The sequence below is a fragment of the Mus musculus genome, chromosome 18 (assembly GCF_000001635.26).
Source record: "Mus musculus strain C57BL/6J chromosome 18, GRCm38.p6 C57BL/6J".
Taxonomy (NCBI): domain Eukaryota; kingdom Metazoa; phylum Chordata; class Mammalia; order Rodentia; family Muridae; genus Mus; species Mus musculus.
The window spans coordinates 21,645,033-21,667,486 of record NC_000084.6 but is presented as its reverse complement, the minus strand read 5'-3'; the positions used below and the strand labels follow the sequence as shown (position 1 = coordinate 21,667,486).

The following is a 22,454-nucleotide window of genomic DNA, read 5'->3' as shown; positions in this document are numbered from 1 at the left end:
CTCTAATAAATAGCAGAAATAATGGAGTAAACACAAGGACAGGAACGAAGATCTTCAGCTCACCGTATTTATGCATCACCCCATCTGTTCATGATGATAGGTTTCAAACGTGTCATCCCTGCACAAATACAGGGACTTCACAGCATCAGATCTGAACATAGAGGGGATTAAAACAAAACAAAACCTAAAGGAATCGAAGAAACACAGGATCAGAGGATACAGCTAAGTTTGAAAGTACTTGCTGAACAAACATGAGGGCCTGAGGTTAGTTCCCCAAGAAGCCACATATAAAACTGCATGCAATAGCTGGCATCTGTAATCCCAGCTGAGATGAACAGACCCATGTCGTTCACAGTCTAGCTGAATCAGTAAACTCCAGACTCAGTGAGAGGCCCTGTCTCAAGAGAGTGGGGCGTTACTGAGAATGGCACCTGGCATTGAATTCTAACCACCACACTTACAGGTTTGCACATGTGCCTGCATGCCCACATGCTTATATGTACACACACACACATACATACACACACACACACACACACACATACACACATACATAGAGAGAGGGGGAAAGGGAGGGAGAGAGGGAGGGAGGGAGGGAGAGAGGGAGGGAGGGAGGGAGAGAGGGAGGGAGAGAGAAAGAGAGAGAGTCTTTTTCCTGGTGAGAAGACTTTAGATAAGCTTTGAAGAACTTTTAAAAGACATTGCTTTTCATCCATATGTAACAGTCCCAGGCTTAAGTCTGAAAAAGGTTAACTTCATGGAGCATGAAGACATCACTAAATGATCAATTGCTAGATAGATAGTCTAGATCCTTGCCTGTGTGCCTTTTGGGGGGCTGTGGTCCTCCTAGATTCCTTTGTCCAGCTAGCCATGCAAACACATCTGCTGCCTCTAGGCAATGGACAGATTTATGTCCCTTCCTGAAACTGTAGGTGATATCAGAAGTGACTCTGATTTGTAAAACAACAGAAATTACAATCAATACTGGTGTGCAGATAAGACTCTTACACCCCACAGTCAGTCATAACACCTGCAGTGGGCGATGTCCTCTAGCAGCCCCAGCGTCTGAAACTTCGCATCACTTAGCAATCGTTGTCATCTATGGATTACAACAAACAAAAATCATCTGGGATCAGAGATAAAATGTTTTAAGTTCAGTTTTTTATGTCAGATGTAAAAGAGGTCCATTCAGGCAATCTAGAACTGGTGCAATGGTTTCTGAATTCGTCAGAAGCCGAATCCCTTTCAGCTTCACGACTTACCATTACAAGTGTCAGGTCTGTCTGTCTTTGTGATCTTGGTTGTGCTGCTGGGTTCCAGCTGATGAGAGGCACATTCTAACAGCTCATTGGAGGGCAGGAAGAACACCAAGTTCCCAGTCCTGCCTTAAAGAGACGTCCTAAGTATACCATAGCAGCCCCTCCTGCACTTTGCTGCCAGGGAGCTGGGACTTTTAGCTTGTCATCAAGGAACCAAAGTAAAAATTAAGATTCTGGCCGGGTGTGGTGGCGCACGCCTTTAATCCCAGCACTTGGGAGGCAGAGACAGGCGGATTTCTGAGTTCGAGGCCAGCCTGGTCTACAAAGTGAGTTCCAGGACAGCCAGGGCTATACAGAGAAACCCTGTCTCAAAAAACAAAACAAAACAAACAAACTAATTAATTAATTAATTAATTAAATTAAAAAATTAAGATTCTGTTAGAAGAAGGAAGACACATAGTTGGTGCCATCAGATGCAAAGAAATTACAATTCTTACCTTTACCACGGAAAGTGGTTAAATGGCGCTCACTCTCCTCACATAGAAACATCACACTGCTTGAAAGTCTCAGTTTATATAGAACACAAGAGCTACCTAGATAGGGTGAATTCAGAGGCCTGGCTCCCTGAGACTCCAATTTAGCACCCCAGGTTGTGTGTGACTGAGGGGTTGCCAGGGTCTCCTCTTTGAGAAGCCCCACAGCTTCCTTTCCAGTTGTCAGACAGCTTTCTGTCACAGCCTGGCACATTGTTGATGATCCCTATTTAAAACAAAGAAACAAACAACAGGAGACTAACTTGCTTGTTCCTCTTTAACTCTTTTATCCTCCATAATTACATCTGGCAGATGGGCACACTCTCAGTCCTTCAAATGTTTGTTCCATTGAAACAGAAAAGCTGGGTCAATGATAGGTGGATTTTAGGAGTGCAGTTAAGTCCTTCTTTGAAGGCAGGGCCTAGCAAGCTTCCCCAGGAGGAGCTAACCTGAACTCCAGGCTGGATCTGTGCTTTCTGAGACTCCAGGGGCTAGAAACGGCCAGGGTCAGGCACCACAGTCAATCTAACAGTGAGTGATTAACAGCCAAGACTGAGCTCTGTGCTTCATTCCAAGCCCCTGCTCCCGCATCTCTTTAACACTCAGGTAAATGTCAGAAATGCACCCAGGGATTATAGCTGACAAGGGGTAAAAGCCTTCCTGTTGTCCTCCAAAGGTTAGGGTTCCCAGGCCCAGTTGGAAGACCTAGTCTCCAATAACCATTAATCCACTCTCTTCTGGTAGGAGTGAGCATATTTATGGCTGCAGTCACTAAAGGGTGAAATAAAGATTAGTTTTTAGTTAGGAACGCAAAGCTTTGGAGATCAATACAGACTCACTGCTGAAATCAATCTAAAGTTTGGAATTTTTAAGTAAAGATTTACTAGGCTTTCTTGTACATTTAATTTTCCAAAGGGAAAATAAGCCCAGAAATGTAACATAGTAATCAAATTGAGTAAACACCAGCCACTGTAAGCTGACCTGGGTTATGCACATATCAAATAAGTGTGAAAAGCAATAAAAATGTCCATAATGTAGATTGTAAATGCTCCCACAAACAGGTAAAAGCCAAAACATACATATAGGTTTACATGATAGGAATCCAGCAGATACACTTGTCTACTCAAAATTATAAATAATCAATAGACATTAATAATGAAGTTATTCGTGCATTTCCTTATTACCGTGCATATTAAGTGTTTCAGTTATTTGTACTTGGTTAGATAAATAAATGTATAGTCATATTTTTTACAAAAGCTTTCAAAAAGATATAGACTTATTCTGAAAAACAAAAGCTGCCGTTTGGATGAACGAGTAAGTAGACCGGAAACACACAGCTTGCTATAGTCTTTGGCCGTGCATGTTTGATACGTGTATACAATTTATTATGCAATTTCTTGAGATCTAACAAAGTAATTGTCTGGCAAACCATAGCTTTAATGACTTGTTTTTTTTTGTTTCATGTGAAAAGACTGTAGGTATTTTAGGCAAATGGCTTAATAGATCAACATCAATAAGTTCTCTTTTGCTTGTTACATGTCTTTAGTTTGGGGAGGTTTGAGGTTTTTTTGGTTTTTTTTTGGTTTTTTTTAGAGAACTATAGTGTCATGTAGTAAGCTTATTTCTTCAGCAAAGTGCGTGAGGCTTACAGTATGCTGTAACTTCAGAAATTATTTAAACTACCCTTGGCCTTTACAGTAGAAGTGCATCTTACAGTAGAAGTGCATCTCTTGTCAGTAGAGTAAGGACGAGTGGGAGCTTCCTTCAACCTCTATAGGATACCAGAAAGAGTATATCAGAGGTAGAGGATATGGGAGTAGAGGATACCGGAAGTGGAAGTAGAGATACTGGCGAATACTTAGTTTTTGATCGGGTTGTTATGATAAGAGCTTTGTGCTGCCCCGAAACTGTTAGAGCATAAGATTATCAGATTACTTTAATCAAACTTTGTTTGGGACTATCTGCCTCACCTGGGATTCAGAATCAAAGCTCATTTGCCTACAGTGTATTCTGTCCACTCACAGCACAGGGACTTTGGTTGTAGGAATTGCTGCTGCTCTCTTTGAAATATTTAGAGGGTAGCATAACACACTGTAGATGTCTTGTGTTAATACTGGCATCTTTTACCCATTAATATACTTTTTTGAAAGTTACAAAGCCCCTGAGAAAATGTGGGTGTATATCCTTAAATAGAATCAGTGTGGGTCATAGGAGATATATTTTTACCTCACTAAAACTGTTACACGGTGGTAAAATGGCATTTTAACTAGTGTCACTCACTAAAGATGGATAAAATAAATCTTAAGTGTTACAAAATTCATATATATAATAATTGTATATAGTACCTTTATGAGAAAACACACAAAGTGGTAAAATATGTACATTTGTGATATGTACATATTTTATATGTAAAAATATACCCATATATTTTAATAAATTCCTTTTTACTAGAAAATTTATGCTACAACCAAGATAAGCTCACACTCACACACTCTAGGGGTTGATGTCATGGGGCCATTGGAATAGAGCAACATGGAGTAAAGGTAGCTGGCTGCCATCATGAATCTGTAGATTTGGAAGCCAGATTAGAGGTTTCCAAGCTAGAAGAGTTTCTGAATTTCTGTAGAAATGTAAAATGTAGATTTAACCATATTAAATGATGAGCCTTGATAATTAAGTCTCATAGCACCATGTGCTCTTGTAGTGTACAAAAGTCAAGGCATTACTTCTCAGACCTGATCTACAATCTTGAGTACTTCGGTACATGACAAATGCATTGATCATACATGACGAATGGTGGATGAGTGCTCTGCGGAATCATTATGTGTCAGTACAATGGGAAGAATTCTATCCCAGCAGAGACAGGTTCACATCCCACTAGGCTCCAACTAGTCAGCTGGATCCTTGCAAACCACCAGAATTTCCAGGCAAGTCTGGGCTGGAGATGTGCAGGCAGAAGAAACTGAAAAGAACCCAAGCAAGACTAAAGATGAAGAAAGCTCCAAAAGTAAACTCCACAGAAGATGAATCCAGACTTTGCAAGAGAATGTTCCTCAACTCTAGAGTCCAAAAAGAAAATTTATATTTAGTCCTATTTCTTTATTCATCAGAAAAATTCATTTACTTCCATGGGTTCTTGTTAGAGATTTGGTTGGCTTCTCAAAGAAGTAAATGACAGATGTGCACATGGACAGATACATACTCCCCATTACTTAATACATTAAAAATTTTTAAAAGCTAGTTTTTATAGAAAGCATCACATACACACACACGCACACACACACACAGAAAATAGCACAAGGTAAACCAATTAACTACCTGACACAGGTCAATAATAATCTTTTCTTTCACTTTGACTGTGTCCTCTTTCATTACTCAAAACCTCATCATGCCATTACCCAGGAGAAAATAAAACATAAATAAGTTTATTCTTCTAGCATGATTCATCAATTTTTACTATTAATACTTTGGAGCATTCCTTTTTATTATTAATAGTTTAGAGCGTTTCTTTCAGCTTCCCATCAGTAAAGCAATGTATATAAAAATACTCTCTTTAACTTTCTTTTTATGTAAACTGTGAGATTTCAAATGTTCTGTGGGCAAGGAAGCCTCTTAAAAACCTCCATGTTCTTCAAGGACTTTGCAGTAGCAGTACATGATCACGTCAGAACAAACAGCTGCTTGCCCTATACTTTCTTATCTTGATGTATGAGTGAGCCAGTCCCAAAAGTGAAAAGTCAGAATACATCATTTATATGAAAGACAAAGGGGATGAAAAAGGAGAGGGAGAAAGGGTAAAGAAAGAAGACAAAGAGGCAAGGAGGCATCCAGTTTCTTTTGACTGTTAGAAAAAAACAGGGAAATTAACAAATAGAGTGAGATACAGTAAGATAAATATCCTTACAGCTAGAATTAAATCCCCATAGAGAATTTAACTTAGTCTTTAACATCACAAATATATTCATTTCTGTAATTGAACTCTATACAACATCAACACAAAATGAAAATATTCAAATTCATATTGGTTATGTTGTATTAGCCTTGGCTGAATGTTACTATGGGATTTTGATCTTTTTTTTAAAAGCAACACTTAGTTAATGGATTGCCCTTTAAAAAAATACAATGAGATACTCAACAGAATTCCTTATTAACTCAGTCTGCTAATACCTAAAATGTAGACAAGCTTTCAGATAATGCTTCTACAGCATGCCATTATCAAAAATAGAATGTGACTAGCTTAAGTAAAGTTTTATGAGTATGCCATTAGAAAACCAACAGTATAGTAGGGGTGGAATACAAAACTAAGAAAGATATAATAAAAAGAAAAAAAGAAACTAGATTTTATGAAAATGGAGAGAGAGCTTTGCTCTAACATTAAAAAAGCCAAGAGAACAGACATGAATCTAAGATATAAACAGGGGCCCTGTGATCCAATGTCTCAATGAAAGTGATAAATTCTATGACGTAACAATATTTGATTATTAGCCTCATAACTATCTCACTAAAAACTTAGACGATTACTTTCCATTAAATATAAAATGATTAGTGGCTATTCTGACAAAGAGACACACATCTTCATTTTTTAAGAATGAGTAGAGGAGGAAATAGTGTCACAAATAAAAAGAAAAATTTGAGAGTGGAGAAGTTGATTAGAATAATTTGCAACTTCAGGTAATATATCTCTATGATAAAAAATGTCCTGGCTATGAGGGGAACAGTACATATTTTTTAATGAGCATTCCAAATCTATCATGCCTACAATAAAATATTCTACTATCTTTGGAAACTATTGAAATGTGTGAAATGATTTTGGAAAATACATGATTCCTGTTAGTACACTCAGAATATTTCCACATTCTTGATCTGCTATTCATATATGACCTATTTGTGGTGACAGCATGAATTCCTGTGGTCCCCAGCCTCCAGGCTAATTTCAGGAGAAAATGAATGCACTTTCCCCCCTCCCACGGCCTAAACTTTCAGCTGATTTTAGTAAGAAAGTTCACAACGGTCCCTTACAAACTATCTGTTTTAGCTACTGCTTTTCAGTTCACCCCATAGAGTAGTTACAGGAAGGGAATGCTCTGTGTACCTCTACATGAAGGAAAACTGAGACAAGACCTGAAAGACAAAAATGATCCGTGCACAGTCAAAAGGTGTGTGTGTAAAATCCAGAAGTCAGAGGACTCTTGTCTCAACAGGATTACTGGAATGAAGATCAACTGACAACAGAGAACGTTGACGCATTCCACCATTAATAATACATATCCTAAATTTTTAAAACTCTTAATTTCCTAGGACAAATATGAGCTATCAGTGTCATCAAAGGTAAAGGAGTGGTGGTTTTTTAAACATGTAATAAACATATAGAACATATAATATTAAAGAGCAAAGTAAAAAGTAGTGATACTTTTGTTCAAGTAGTCAGTCACCCTTGGAATAGAATCATAAATTATTGCTGCCCATGGAGAAGCAAATGCATCCACTGAGTATCTGTTGAACACAAGGCAAAAAAGAGATAAAAGAAAAACTAAGACAGGATGCCCTAGTTGTGCCTGGTGGTGGTTGTTGAGGTTTTGAGCTTGCTCTTGTTGTCTTGTTTAACAACCATTCAAATGGCACTCTCTAAGCAAGTATCTCTTCTACATAATACATCCTTGCATAAGGATCATTAAAATCCTTTGATAGGTGCTGTAGTAATCCTCTTCCTGAGGGAGTTTAATGCTAAAGTTATACAATGCAAAGTGCCAGACCCAAGGCTCAAATTTGGAATTACTCCCCAGAACCCTTCTCAGAACCTAGCACTCAACTATGTCTAAGCATCTCTATAGAAGTAACAGTTGCCTAAAATTTCAATGTTTGCTGAGTGATTGAAGCATTCTTGAAGGTCTCATTAAGCTCCTCTCCGTGTGCTGTAGGCAAAAGTTTCAGAAAAGTATAGTTTTCTTAATTGTAAGACAACAAATCAATAGAGTAAAGAACTTGATGGACTCCACACTGCTCAGATGTCCTAACCGATCTCTTTAACTGCCAAATGTTACACACACCTTATTTTTTCTGATAAACTTGAAAACTCACTTTTAGTAATCCATTAATGTGTTTATTGGGTAACTTTTGCATCTAATACAGAGATATGAACTATGGAAGATTTTTGCAAACTGCAATGCTCTTTTTTGAAAATTGTAGTTTAGTTGTAATAGTAAAATAGATTTCCCTAACTAAGGGACAAACAGATAAGTAATAGAAAAAATACACAGATAATAAGAACTAAGAAGTTAGGGAGTTGCTTTACTCTGCTACTGCAGTTTCTTCAACATATATTATTAATTTTAGCTATCCACTTTCTATGTCTCACTTCTCTGTTTCCTCCATTAGAATATTAGCTCCCTAAGGATGAGAATCAATTTTATTCATTATTCTATACTTAATACTTAGTATGTTATTTGGTATATAATAAATTCCCACTATGTACTTGATGGATGAAAGATAAAAAGAAGGAATAAATAGTGAATGTTTATGGGGGCAGTTTCCAGTGAAGTAGATTGGCTAGCCTACCAAATCAGGGAGAATTGCAAGTCTACCTTTGAAAACATAAAATTCCAATTTTTTTTCTGCTTTCCCCATCTTAGATTATCATTATTAAAATGATAAAGGCACCTGTCCTTATCAGCTGATCTCACTGGAATGAATCGCCCTGGTCAGTAATCTCCAGTAACAGCACTGGTCTACTTAGCTGAGGGCTATATGGATAAATAATCCAGGCCATCCTATGACTGCTGTCTTTTTGCCCTGACTCTTTTGTGCATTTGAGTTCAGTTATCAGGTGAACTGAAGAATGTCTGGCCCATGTAGGGTCTCAACTTCCAACCAAACTAGCCTGAAGTCTTTCACACAACAGTTTTTAGAGCTAAAATGTTGAATTGGGGACAGTTAAAAGCATATAATGTCTCTTAAGGCTTAGACTCAGAATTAGCACAAAGTCACTTCTGGCATGTTCTATTGTTCTAAGAAACTAGCTAGAACAGTTCACATTCAAGGAGTTGGAAATAGATCCAGTCTGATTGGAGGCAGGGAAACTCTTGCAGTCTACCAAACTCAGGATTAGCAAGAGGATTAAGAAAGCAAAACATCTGAAGGATTTATAACAGTGTCCATCACACAGATCACAAACTCAATGAGCAATACTGAGTACTACTGCTTGAAGCTGACTTCAAAAAGGATGGCTACTTGAGAGTTCTATTTGTAGAACTCAAACCCTCTTCCAAGAACAAAACATAACCATAAGTGTTTTATGCATGAATCCAGAACGCCCAAAGAGCAGCTACCAGTGAGCACTGTCTCCAGAGGAACTAGAACTGCACACATACCTGGAACCTAGAATGTCTAGAGCCAAGTCCAAGCCATTGGAGCAACAGTAAACCTTTGGGTTTGGGTGAAATTCTAGCCAACAGCACCATTGCTTTTACTACTATGTTAAAAGATCTTTGCTCTCCAATAAACTACATGATGCCGATGGCTTTGGGATATTTCAGACCATGTAATGGAGATCTACATTTTAAAAACCTAGAAAGTTATGAATTTGTGTTTGGTTTCTCCATTCTCTCATTTTGAGGGAGCTATGTGGCTCTTTCTTTACTGAACTTTATTCTATCTGTAACATGGAATCACCACATCCCTGTTTTTGCATGTATTCTACATGGCAGCAATCTCAAGGATCAGATCTCATGAAGCAGTATTCGTTACTGAAGGAAACACAGAAGAGGCCAGGCTCTGATATTTATACAGTTTGGTGATCACTCAAAAATCTGAATTAGAAATGTTACTAGGCAGAAAAATCATTTCAGCAAAACAGTCCCTCATGCTAGGCACCCAAGCAAGCCTAGAGTTGCTATAGATATTCCTAGTCTGTCCAGTCCAACAGGATGGCTATGGACAACCAGAGCTCCCATAAGACTCTATCTTGGTCACCTAAAAGGCTGGCGAGATCACTCAGAGCTGAAGGCTGCTCCCTTAGACAGTCAGTGTGGTTATTTCAGGGTCTTCCCAATATACATGGCTTTAATGCAGATTAGCTGATGAATACTTTTGATAATTCTGCCAAAGTATAAAGACTGCTTAGATTAGATTACTACATGATTGTTGTTATTGTTGTTGTTTTTTTTTTCAACGACAATCCTCTTCTGCCATGTGAAATCTATCCTGCTGAGTGCTCTTGAAAAGTCAAGTCCTTTCTACCATTTTAAAAACAACAGTGGCAGAGTTGCAAGCCAATGATAGTGCTCAGCAGGATAGATCAAACACAGAGATGCAATTTCTGTATGTTGAACAGTGAAGTGAGATAAAATTTAAATGCTTACAATCGCTTAGTAGCTGCCATCTGATTGCTGCAAATTGAATCTTTCATAACAGGACTTATTGTAAATAGTGCCATTGCATTTGAAAGTCCAGCAAGCACTGCAGTAGAGCCTGTGCAAGATGCTAGAGGCATGAGGTTTATGAGATAGACATGGTCATTTGCGCACTGATTACGAGGGGACTTTTTTGTTTGTTGGTTGGTTGTTTTTGGTATTGGTTGCTTACAGAATACCCATAGTTGTCATTATTTTCCCTCTGAAAGTCCAAACATTAATAATTTACTAGCTTTAAGATGCAGAGGACAATGGGCCAAGCACTTCATGTCAAGACCTGCTTCACCATGAGAAGTTCCCACTTCTCCTTGCTGTCTCTTCCAGATAGATGTTAGATAACAAAATCACAGATATATACAGATTCTTAAGATGTGCCATTGGTACTGTTGGGAAGTGTGTGGAAGCATGGCAACTCTAGTTTTCATAATTAGTGACTTAGCTATATTAGTAGCAAAAAGAAAAAAAAAGCTAAAACATTCAAAACAGAATTTAATCTCTCCAAAGTATGCTTTAATTCCTTCATGATACAACGAGAAGGCTGTAATTTAAATGATCGTGTCATTATTCAAAGTTTGGTTCAGTTCCAAGTATGGCCAACAGGAAACATAAGTTGAGCACACACTTTGCATGCACTCCACATACTTAGTATCTTTAACTCTTCATGACATTGAACCCCCAAAAGGCAGTGTGTTGCAATCATGCAGTCTTCCTTTGCAAGACCCCCATAATGGATGTTCAAAAATGAAAAGGATGTGACCACATAACTTCATCTGTTTCTTTTCTTTCTTTGGTCCCAAAGAGCAACAACAACAAATAGACCCCGTCTGTGTCTTGTTATGTGCTCTGTTTGGCTGGTAAGTGTGAGGGGAGAATGCAAGACCTCAACCAGACCACAATAAAGAAGTGTTACTCTCCAGTAAGGCAGGAACCTGGAAGGCAAAGGGCCTTTGCAAGGGCTTTGGTTTCATTCCCCTTCATTTATTTGAGTAAACATCACATATGCATGTTAATGTTATCATTCTAGCTGGGAAATTCCCCATTTCTAAGCCTTGAAATTTTCAGCTTCCCCCCTCACTTAAGCAGGTGTCTTTCCATCGTTCATGAATCAAAGGATGGGGGGGGAAGGTTGTAAGAAGACAACCCTTGGGTGATTTTAATAAATTTACTAACCAGAGCACATTAGAGTGAATCATATTCTATATTTATTGACAAACAAAACTCAATTTAATTCATGTCTAGCATTGTTTTATAATCATTTTATTCAAGGACATATTTTTCTGTTTCTGTCCCTCCCCCCACAGTGTGGGATGTGTGTGAGGGGGATTCTTGAATGCCTCCAACTCCCATTGACAGCCTCAATGAGGGTACCATACATCATGAGATAAGTATGAAGAACATGTCCTCTACCAAAATGCACATGCCTTTCTGGTCCTAGAAACACACATGTCTTTCTTTAAGGTCCTAGAATTAGGCTGAGGTCCATTCTGAATGCTAAGCAGGGTCAACAGTGTGAGTCCTATGGGAGGGCCCTTATTTATCAAGTGAACTCCCCAAGTTGAAAGGTTACATTTGTGAAATTGCAGCTGGGTCCCCTAACAGTTAATCCTAGCTCCTGCAAACCAAAGACTCTTAATTGAAACACAAATCTGACAATATGATAATGTTTTAATAAAAACGTGCTTTCTGTACTCTTATGTGTCAAAGACTGACAAGAGAACTTCAAAAGAGGTTGTTTAACCAGACAAAAATAATAAGAGAAAAAATATGTTTTTCAACAAAACCATAAAGCTTGAATAGTACAGAGAGGAAAAAAACAGGGAACTGTCCTCTGTTTTAACCAACTGTGTTTCCCCCACCTCTGGCATGTCCTCAGCCCTCCTAGACAGGGACTGGTATCTTCCAAGTCAGCCCCACACCCTAGATACCAAAACAGGCTAAAGTGGCTCCTAGCTTACTTTGAGATCAGACAGCTTCTGCATTTGAGAGTATGAGGGGGTTGGGGGGTGGGAGGGAAAACCCAGCATACCGATGTTGTGGAAGCTGCAAACAACAGCATATACACAGACACAAAAAAGTTTGCATATTGCACAGAGCGCTTGAAGATCATAAATCTATGCATGAGAAAGATGTAGTGGAAATTTTGGGGGGGATTAGAGTTTATTTTTGTCATCTCTGTGAGACAGCTACTCATTCATCCAGATCACAGCTAAGAAAAAAGCTGGTCACAGAAATTAGCAGTTTCAGCTCAGCAGCGAAGTCGCCAGCCTGTGAAGGCAGAGAGAAATTGACTAATTAGCAATGCGCACTAAAACTTGACGGTTCTTTATAGAGAGAAGAGAAGAGAGAGGGAGAGAGAGGGAGAGGGAGGGAGGGGGGCTCGCTTTTTCCCCTTCTTTCTTCCAAAGATGTTTGAAATCGCAGTCATTTACGCTCGACAATTTTTACAATAGCCTTGAGCCATAATTTTGCGAGTCTCTCCAGCATCCATCCCCCTGTATGGTCTCTCTCTACTGGCCAAGCACGACCATTTCTCTCCCCAACCGTGGATTTCCTATTACTCTCGTTACGACTCACTGAGCCCCAGGCCCAAGGATAATGATGTGTTGTTTCTTGGTAGCATAATTTGTCACACGTACATTTTTTCTTCTTCTTCTCTTGCAGAAAGCTCTGCTCCCTCTCTCTCTCTCCCTCTCTCTCCCTCTCTCTCCTCTCTCTTTCTCTCTTTTCTCCCTCTCCTATATTTTCTTGCTGTTGCTAATTCATGGTGATCAAATGATGTACGACAAAATAAATTGTACAGAGTGACTGCCTGGAGTTGGGAGCCAGAAGGTGTGTTCCCCTCCCAAGGAGAGAGCAAACCTTTAAAAAGGAAGGACAATTGATTTTGGGGGGAGCTTAAGTGAGCCCTGACTTTGCAGCTGGCTGACAGCAGGTAAGTTTCTGGCCTTGGGTTTGCCTTGCCTGTATTTTCCTTGTCTTTTGGGGTTCTTGTGGGTGCGGGGGGGGATACTTAAGGGGGGGTCGTGTGGCAAACGCTTATAAAGAATAAAACTCTCATTGCAAGAAATAAGCAGATGGGAGGTGGAAGCAAGGGGGGAGAACAAGAAGGAAAGACTAGGAAAAGATTGGGGGGGGGGCGGCTAGACAACGAAGCTGGGAGAGCAAGAGAGAGGTATGACCAGGGCCACTTCCAGTGAGGACTCAAATGTTTCCCCGCAAGCCCGAGCTTTGGGGGAGGGTGGTTGTGGCTGGGGGAGGGAGGTTAGGGTCCACCTGGAACAGGATGGGAAAGTGAGTGGAGAGGAGCCCAGTCTGGTAGGAATGAAGCCGGCGATCCAGAAGCCGCGCCGGGCAAGGCAGAGTGAGCCGCAGCGGAAGGGGCAGGTCCGGCGGGTCCCTCGGAGCCGGGCGGCGGCGGCGGTGGTCCCGGCGGGCGCGCGGGCGGGACACGGGCAAGAGGGTCCCTTCCTGTTCAGCCCTGAAAGGTGCAATTACAGATTAAGGACTCGGTTTGTGGATTTCACCTAGCCTCCCCCTCCCCGGCCTCCTACCACCTAGAAGCGGGAGGCTCAGACTTTTTACAGAAGTACTTCAGGGCTGGGGGAGTTGGGGGGGGGGTGCCCGAGTGGGGGACCTCTGGAAGCTGAACCCCGGGGATCGAAGGGATGCTTGTCCCAAGATCCATCTGGGTGCGTAGCAGAGACCCCTCCACACTGGACCGCGCCCCCACCCCCACCTCATTCCCGGGCCGCCACCCCTCCCCCAACACCTGCCTTCTAACTTGAACTTCTCATAGTTCCTCTTGTTAAAGCGACTGCTCCTGGTGCTTGAGAGCGAGGGAGACCAATCCATACCAGTGCCTCCTGGCCTCTAGTCTCCTGCTCTAAATCCAGCCTAGCACCCCAACTTGCCCCCAGTCATCCTCGGGGCCGCCCCGCACTGGAAGGGGAACTAGGTGACTGAACTTCCGTGCTCTGATATAGCAAAGGTGCAGGGAGAAGGGGGCCCGAGGTGGGGTGAGTAGTATGGGTGGAAGGAGTCTCTGGCCAGGTTTAAAGGCGCCTCTGGAAAATTAGCAAATCGGGGTGGCAGCGAGGAAAGCCAACAGTTTGCGAAGCGGGGAAGCGGGCAGGGCCGGGGTGAGGGAAATGAGCTAGAATTGATAAGGACAGCTCCCGCCTCTGCCGAGTCCACTGAGCGGGTCCCCATCGCGCTCCGCTGCACTTCCCCGGGAGAAGAAAGGGCTTTATCTCTTCTCTCAGACTGTGAGCCTAGGACTTTTTCGGGGCAGCGCGGATAATCGAAGGTGTCCCCAGCTTTTAGAAAGCTAAGAATCGCCCACCCGCACGCCTGCCCCCCCTTTTCCCACCCCACCCCCAAACTGGGCCAACTAAGAAAAAGCAAAGCTTCCAGCACCAGTTGACCTGGAACCGCCGCCGTCGGTCGCCTCTGAGCTCTTGAGGCACCCCCTGACTCCCCACTCCCGGCCTTTCCGTTCATCCAGCCGGGCATGGACTCGAGCCCACGAGGTGTCACGGCCTCAGCCTCCACTTTTGCCGCCGCTGCTATCACCGCTGTTGCTGCCAAGAGAGAAGCCTGGGTGCTTTTAGGAAAGTGAGGGGCGAAGTGTATAAGAGATAGCAAGGAGCAGAACCGAAGTCCCGACCCCAGACGAGGACCCTTCTGGAGGCGCTCAGGACCCGGCGCCTTCACACCTCCCTCTTAGGTTCGGATCCTAAGAGCGCAGGGAGGGAACCAAGCGGGGCCTTGATTGTTGTTCCTCTCTCCCCTCCACACCCTTCCCCACCCCGACCACACCACACCCCACCCCCTACACCTCCCTGCTACCCCTCCCATCCCCCACCCGTCTGCCAGGTTGGAGGAGGGTTTAAAGCCAGGTGCGCAGAGTCAGCTCGCCATGTCCAGATCCGGGGACAGGACCTCCACCTTCGACCCCAGCCACAGTGACAACCTGCTGCACGGTCTCAACCTGCTGTGGAGGAAGCAGCTATTTTGCGACGTAACCCTGACAGCCCAAGGCCAACAGTTCCACTGCCACAAGGCCGTGCTGGCCTCCTGCTCGCAGTACTTCCGATCACTCTTCTCCAGCCACCCCCCTCTCGGGGGAGGGGTCGGCGGCCAGGACGGCCTGGGGGCCCCCAAGGACCAGCAGCAGCAGCAGCAGCCTCAGCAGCAGCCTCCACAGCAGCAGCAGCCGCCGCCACAGGAGGAGCCCGGGACTCCTTCCTCCTCCCCCGACGACAAGCTGCTGACCAGCCCCAGAGCCATCAACAACCTAGTGCTGCAGGGCTGCTCGTCCATCGGGCTGCGCCTAGTGCTTGAATACCTCTACACAGCCAACGTGACCCTCTCCCTGGACACCGTGGAGGAAGTGCTGTCGGTCAGCAAAATCCTGCACATTCCTCAGGTCACCAAGCTCTGCGTTCAGTTCCTCAACGACCAGATCTCGGTGCAGAACTACAAGCAGGTGTGCAAGATCGCCGCACTGCACGGCCTGGAGGAGACCAAGAAGCTGGCCAACAAGTACCTGGTGGAAGATGTGCTGTTGCTTAACTTCGAGGAGATGCGTGCCCTGCTGGACTCGCTGCCGCCCCCCGTGGAGTCGGAGCTGGCACTTTTCCAGATGTCCGTGCTGTGGCTGGAGCACGACCGTGAGACCCGCATGCAGTACGCGCCCGACCTCATGAAGCGCCTCCGCTTTGCGCTCATCCCCGCCCCGGAGCTGGTAGAGCGGGTCCAGTCGGTGGATTTCATGCGCACCGACCCGGTCTGCCAGAAGCTGCTGCTGGACGCCATGAACTACCACCTGATGCCCTTCAGGCAGCACTGCAGGCAGAGCCTGGCCAGCAGGTAGGAGACAACAAAGAGGAAGGCGGGGTGGGATGGGGTGGTGGGGAGTTGAAGAGGCCGGAGGGAGGGGAGGGGGCAAGGAGGAGGGGAGAACTGGGTGGGCTGGGCGGGAGGCTCCTGCACGTGAAAAAACATTTCGAACACTTCAGCTGGTATGGAGAAAGTTGATTTTAGAGTGTCAGAAGGGGCAACGGGGACCTGGCCTAACAGCATCCCTGAGCGCTTGAATGCCCAGATTCCCATGTCTTCAGGGCAAGAAACATTGAAGATTTCAGACTGAGGTTGAAACTGAACAGATAGGTGGGGCCCAAAGGCCTATGCAGTTTAGAAGAACAGCTCTGGGCACCTTGGTCAGTCAGAGCTCCCTCTGCCCGCCCCTTAAAGTGGACCTGTTCAAGGAGATTGAGCCTGTGGTGCAGATCTTCCTCGGTCCTGTTTTGAGCCAGGAAGAACTCTCAGTGTTAGCAGAAGAGAACTTCATAGTCTTTCTGTCATGCACTTAAGTTTTTAATATTTTGGTTGGTGTTTGTGCTGTGACTGAGGTCTGCTCTCTTTCTAGATTGAACTCCCAAAAGGAGTTGTCTATTCCTACTACTAGGAATAGTAATGATGGGCATTCTGTGGCCAAGTGAACTTTTCTACTTTGCAGAAAACACTTTCTTTTCTTTAAAGGAGAGCAAAGCCACACACATTTCAGGGTGGTGAGGTGAATCTTGCCTACTAACTTCTGTCCCCAGGATGTCTTGGGCATTGACAGCCGGGAGTGGAGAACAGGGAGTGGAGTCCTGCACCTCCAGTTGCTCTGTGTGTCTAGCAAGAGTCACAAAGAAGTTAGGGAACTGTTGATGCTGTCTGCCATTGCCATTTAGGAAGTATCTGTTTGTGTTGCAAACAGTATTTCGTGTCCAAAGGGAGAGAGAACCATGCTTTTGTAAAGTGCTGCTGAGATGAGACTACAGAAACTGACAATCCTGTTTGATTGGCTCCAATTTCAAAACCCTTTTAATGAGCCCTAGCAAAGGGCTCCTTCTATTTTTGGAGAAGAGGCATGGTATCTCCTCCTTTTCATGATTAAGCATCCAGGTTTCAGATGCCAGGCTATTGAGGCCAGCCTAAACCTCCAAGTGTTACGGGATAAGACTTGAAAATCCGCCAAGGCAAAGTTCCACACAGAATGATGCCTAAGGCATGAGACCTTACTCCAGGCAACCTCAGAGAGTAGGTGTGTGTGTGTGTGTGTGTGTGTGTGTGTGTGTGTGTGTGTTTTCTCACATTATTTCTACCAGTCTGAGGTAACAGAAATGTAAAGGCATTTAGCATTATCGGCACTTGTTTGCCAACACTGCTGTTAAGTTTAAGTCAACAGGAGGGATGAGAAATCTTGAACTTGTAACAGATCCTGCGAACTGACTCTTCAGGATTGCTGTGGGAGATGAGTTTGTGTATTGTGGTGTCAAGAGATGTCTGTAAAAATAAAAAGTAATACAAAGACCCTTGTACATCAACAATGAGCACAAGATTCCATGTCAGAACAAACTAGGAAATGTGTTATCTTATGTGTTTTTCACATGTCTTAAGATCAAAATGACAAGCTCACTGTGACGGGCAGATATTACCATGCCTAAGGGGATTGGTTAGTAACCATTCACTATGTTAGATTTTATCATTGCTGACAACCTTTAACTACTAATTTAGCACCTATCCTACACAGTCAGGAATTCAACCTACTAGTTAGACTCTTGACACTACGTTTTACATTATATATATATATATATATATATATATATAATTTAGGATAAATTCAGAAACCCAAAGGAGATAATCAATTTTAAGATTGAGCTTGTTGACCTATGAATAATTTGGGCAGACAAGCTTTGTAAATTGGATCAGTAAATAATCTCTGGCATGCTCAATGCATTGTTATATAGAAGGATGTCCTAAGATTCAATGTCAGGAGAGTTCACTTTCAAAATGCAAAATGTTAGTCAAAAATCCTACCTTCGTCTGGAATCAGCACACCAGCTGGGGCCTGCTGACTCTGTCCTGGTGGGCTGCTAAGATACCAGCCTGCCTGGCTCCGTGACAATACCTCCCAGCTTCACTGGGCCACATCATTTGAAGGGTATGTAGTGGTGTCTGACCACTGAATGCTTACAAGTGTCATGGATGCTGCAGGGATCTGATACTTCTGCAGTAGGAGAAAACTGTATTTTTCCTTTAGAAGAGAAAGATATAGAAAAGAAAATAGTTCAGCAAACCTCTAGCCAATCTCAGGAATAGAATTTGGACTTCATTCCATTATTAGAAACTGTAGCATTTTTAATTTTAGGGATGAATCACATTATTCTAATTTTAAATCACAGGAGAATGCAATATCTTAACTTGAGTGAAGACAAAAGTGTTCTAAGTTAAAACCCTTTAGCATTAAATGAGCTCCATGTTATAGCCAGTGTGATAGAAAACGGTTCTCTCAGCCTTGCGTGGGGGTCAACAGGAGGTTAGCTATGTCACCATGCTGTTGTTAAGATTATGTCACTTTTATGAAAGACAACTGAAAAGAAGGGCATTCTATTTATGACTTTTCCTTTACCTGTAGTTTTTTAAGAGCCCAAATATGAATACATGCCTCAAATTTAGAGAGGGAAAGGGGAGAACTAAAATTGACCAGTTAGGCACAATGAACAGGAAATGCAACCAAATAGAGTAGGTGAAAGAATTCATGTGTTTAAGAACATATATTGTGTCTGCAGAAAATAAAGGGTTTAATGTAATCATTTAAAATATAACTTTAAAAATGAATATGTAATTCTGAATTTGTATTATCTGGAAAAATGAGCAGCCGAGGAAGTCTTTAGAAAGCAGTGGAGTTGATTTTATATTTTTCTCTAGTTCCTCAGTTTTTCTGATTATGTCATTTGAACTCAGGTTCATATTCTGTTTTAATAAGATAAGTGTTAGTCCAACGAATGAAATAAGACACTTTACTGCCCCATCTTCAAATAATTAGTAATTTAAAATGACAAGACTTGACAATGAATATGATGTTTTAGACAAGAGGTATAAGTTCTAGTGGTGTGTTGCATGGGATACTGAGTATACGTAATAACAGATTGCTGAATTAGATTAGAGACCTTAACGTTCTCATAGAAAATGAGAGGCAGGAAGATGATAAATATATTAGATAGCTTACCTTAATCTTTGCATATTATATACATACATCAAAAAAATCAAATCATGCCCTGAAATTCACATCTTTTATCAGGATTTCTTTTTGAAAGAGTGTTTGAACATATGCACAAAAAAATGTGTTGAGGTCAGATTGCTGGACTGTTTTCCTTAGGTTTATTATAAGATGAGGACATCTATGTCCACTTGAAGAAAAGTAAGAATTAAGAGCTGGGAAAAGTTCCTGGGAAGGTCACTACCAAAGTCTTCTAAAGAATGAATATTTCATGCAATACAGTTAGCACTGAAGAATAATAACTAGCTGAAGATGCATGGACTAGTGGAGAATAAACTTAGTCATATGTCCACTTACAATACTGAAGACCTCAGTCTAAATTACCTAAAGTAACCAAAAGTTTCTTTTCTCTTTGTGTTTTTTAGTTGTATTGCATGATTTAATAATGATATCAAATTAGACTGGAGTAGTTAACTTTTGTTTCTATTTTCATTGGTGCTTCTACAATCTAAGCTAAATAGATGTTGTGCTACTAATGTTTGAAGGAACTAAGATTATGAAGCAAGAAAAATGTGTCATTCATGTGTTGATCAGGGGCATAGTTACTGTTGACATACAAAAAGCACATGTGTGGAAAACATTCATGAAAATAATGATGTAGCTAGTATCTTGTTCTTTATATAGATACTGAAGTGTATCTTTAAGCAGTCAAATTACATAAAAGACAGAAAGCAACCACACGAAGCTTTTACTTTTTTAAGTGTGACTATTTAAAGATTGAACGTGATAATATTAAAATCTATTTACATGTTTAGAGTCCTAAGTATCTAATCCCAGCATGCGTTCCAATGCTAAAAAGCAATGGCATTTGCTAACACGGAAACGCAGCTCCTGACCTTGATGCCTACCAGCTGTACTGCAGGACTGTGGCTTTTGCTGGCTCTCTTCCTAAGAACTGAGAACAGCCTGTGCACAGCACACCAATCTGCATTCTGTAAATTGTTGCTTCCCTTTATGCCAATTTGATACCCTCAGATTAGAAGTTGTTAGGTAGTTAGATTTTGTATCAGAAGTTACTCAACCATTTAGAATACAATTTGTTTATTATCTGAAACAAGACCATTGATTACAAAATCATATCACAGGTATGGGAGGCCAACAGTTCTCCTACAATTCAAAGGCAATTAGAGTGCATGCTGGTTTGTTCTCTACACATAGATGACTTGCTGACAAAAACGGACATTAAATTTTATTTTCTTCCTTGGATTTCTTCTTATTTATAAGTCTATTGAGATTCACTCATTTACTTGGATAATTTTTCAAATATCTGAAATTGCCTAACAGAAAAACACGGTTAAAATTGTGTTCCTTAGTTAAGTGTGGTGGTTTGTGCCTATAATCACAAAAGGGGACAGAGGAAGGGGGATGGCGAATTGAAGGTCAATCTGACCTAAACAGCAAGATCTCATCTATAAAAAAAAAGGAAGGAAGGAAGGAAGGAAGGAAGGAAGGAAGGAAGGAAGGAAGGAAGGAAGGAAGGAAAAACGTTATACCAGCCAGGCAAGCCAAACCAGTGAGCTCCAAGTTCAGTGAGAGATCCTGTCTTTAAAAAGAAAAGGGCAACTGAGGAAAACACCTAGCATGGCCTCTGACAGAATAGGCAGTATGCCCGTGACTAAGCACACGTATGCTCTAGTAAAGCTGCCTTTGCAGATAATGAACCTCTATGTAATTCTCATGTCAGTATTTTTGACCATTTAAAAGCATTCAAACCATTCTCAGTTTTGGAGCCACACAAAACTAGGAAGTGGTCTCACTTTTCTCATTGGGTCATGGTTTGCCGTCCTTTCTTCTAGGCACTAAGGTTGTATCAGTGAATAAAATAGACAAAAACTAACCAGACATGGCAACACACTCCCGTGATCCTAGCATTTCAGAGGCTGAAGCAGGAGGATTGCTTCAAGTTTGGGGCCAGTCTGAGAGAGCAGAGTGCCAGGCTAACCACGACTATATAGTTCTACCCTGTCTTACAACATGAAACAAAAGGAAACCAGGAAACCAAAGGACCTGATTCTAGTAGGAAGGTTTCCAGTAGTCTCCTGCCTTCCATTTAGAAGTTCCATGACTAATTCTACATGTCAGGTTTGAATTTCATGTTTCCATGGTAAGACTTAAGAACTCATTAGCAATCCCAGACAACTATAATATGATCGCAATTATAATATGATCAATCCAAAAGAAAATGAGTAAATGCGATACTCAACTTTGTAAGCACATGAGATCCAGAAACTTCAAAGAGTGAATGCTTTCTCCTTCCCTCCTGCTCTCTGTCTGTCTATGTCTCTGGCTTCTTGTCTCTGTCTGTCTCTCTGTCTCTGTCTCTGTCTCTCTCTGTCTCTCTGTGTGTGTGTGTCTGTCTCTTCTGTCCACATGTTGTTTATTAGTATAGTAATTACCACTAATTGAACATTCTCTAGGAGACTCATTTGTTACTTCTATTGTTCACATTTAGAGAACTCTTTCCATCTCTGAGAGTCTGAGAAACTGAAGCATGACTTACGAATGATTTGAACAATATTTATTTTGAATACTCCAGTCATGGTGAATATGTATTATAGACATGGCTAGAGCAAAATGCTAATCTATACCTTCCACACATTGGCTTCACCACATCACAACAGTGACTGAAGTTTGCAACCTTTTAACCCTTACAACTATCCAGTCAAGAGAAAAAACAAAAAGATACACTAGAAAGCCAGAATTCCAGCCTACTGGTCTACCACATTTTAACTATTGGTTCTGAGAGTATGGAGATTACAGAATGCTGAGAAAGTTAAAGCAAACATATTTTAAACACATGTGAGAACTTTCAGTCTAACTATGAAAAATGATCACAAAAATACAACAAAATTACACAGCTCAAGTTTGAACCAAAAATCACTTTCTCAGGACTGTTGTGGTCTAGAGCATTAGGGTGTCAGTTTGTGGACAAGAGGAACAATAAGCCACAACTGTAAAAGTGCTCACATACTTTAATAATGTAAAACAAGATGCCCTTTTTGGAAATACCTTTGTTAATATTTTGTTTCAAGAAAATGATTTTATTAACTGTTTTTGGCACAACTGTTTATGTTGTCTGTCATCCTAGAATTTCAGGAAACACACTTATTTCCTACATTCTTCACAATGACTTCCAAGATAC

The 22,454-nt window shown here is 41.7% G+C and overlaps 2 protein-coding genes and 1 long non-coding RNA gene across 5 annotated transcripts in view; 1 reads left to right on the top strand and 2 right to left on the bottom strand.

Moving 5' to 3' along the window:
- The window catches only part of Klhl14 (kelch-like 14), a 122,551-nt gene that overhangs the window by 5,443 nt on the left and 94,654 nt on the right, over window positions 1-22,454 (top strand). The window contains exons 1-2 of one of the 2 annotated variants that reach the window (NM_001081403.2): window positions 12,474-13,132; window positions 15,076-16,071. In NM_001081403.2, the coding sequence (NP_001074872.1) occupies window positions 15,119-16,071 (953 nt within the window). In that variant the 5' untranslated portion in view covers window positions 12,474-13,132; window positions 15,076-15,118. Of the gene's footprint in view, window positions 1-12,473; window positions 13,133-15,075; window positions 16,072-22,454 lie in introns of those variants that run through there. The other variant, XM_006525823.4, reaches the window with a different exon arrangement.
- On the bottom strand, window positions 11,380-15,922 carry 4930426D05Rik (RIKEN cDNA 4930426D05 gene). Of its 2 annotated transcripts, NM_001271580.1 has the most exons (4): window positions 15,749-15,922; window positions 14,625-14,780; window positions 13,474-13,678; window positions 11,380-12,465 (listed from the first exon to the last, which is right to left on the bottom strand). In NM_001271580.1, exons 2-4 carry the CDS (start codon window positions 14,710-14,712, stop codon window positions 12,441-12,443), a joined length of 318 nt encoding a protein of 105 aa, NP_001258509.1. In that variant the 5' UTR covers window positions 14,713-14,780; window positions 15,749-15,922; the 3' UTR covers window positions 11,380-12,440. The 2 variants fall into 2 exon arrangements, with proteins under 2 accessions (NP_001258509.1, XP_030106481.1); XM_030250621.1 differs by lacking the exons at window positions 11,380-12,465; window positions 15,749-15,922 and having other exon boundaries at window positions 13,123-13,678; window positions 14,625-14,918.
- Window positions 17,892-22,454, bottom strand: part of Gm31646 — a 169,103-nt gene continuing 164,540 nt past the window's right edge. The window contains exon 6 of the long non-coding RNA XR_877209.2: window positions 17,892-18,286. This is a non-coding gene — a long non-coding RNA (predicted gene, 31646). The remainder of the gene's footprint in view (window positions 18,287-22,454) is intronic.

What these genes read in the sequence shown, in the direction of transcription:
- 4930426D05Rik (XM_030250621.1), bottom strand. Translation starts at nt 14,712, where the DNA reads ATGCCCGGCTGGATGAACGGAAAGGCCGGGAGTGGGGAGTCAGGGGGT. An exon ending in ACCGACGGCGGCGGTTCCAG is followed by an intron (nt 13,679 to 14,624) that starts GTCAACTGGTGC and finishes TGCACCTTTCAG; the next exon opens with GGCTGAACAGGAAGGGACCC.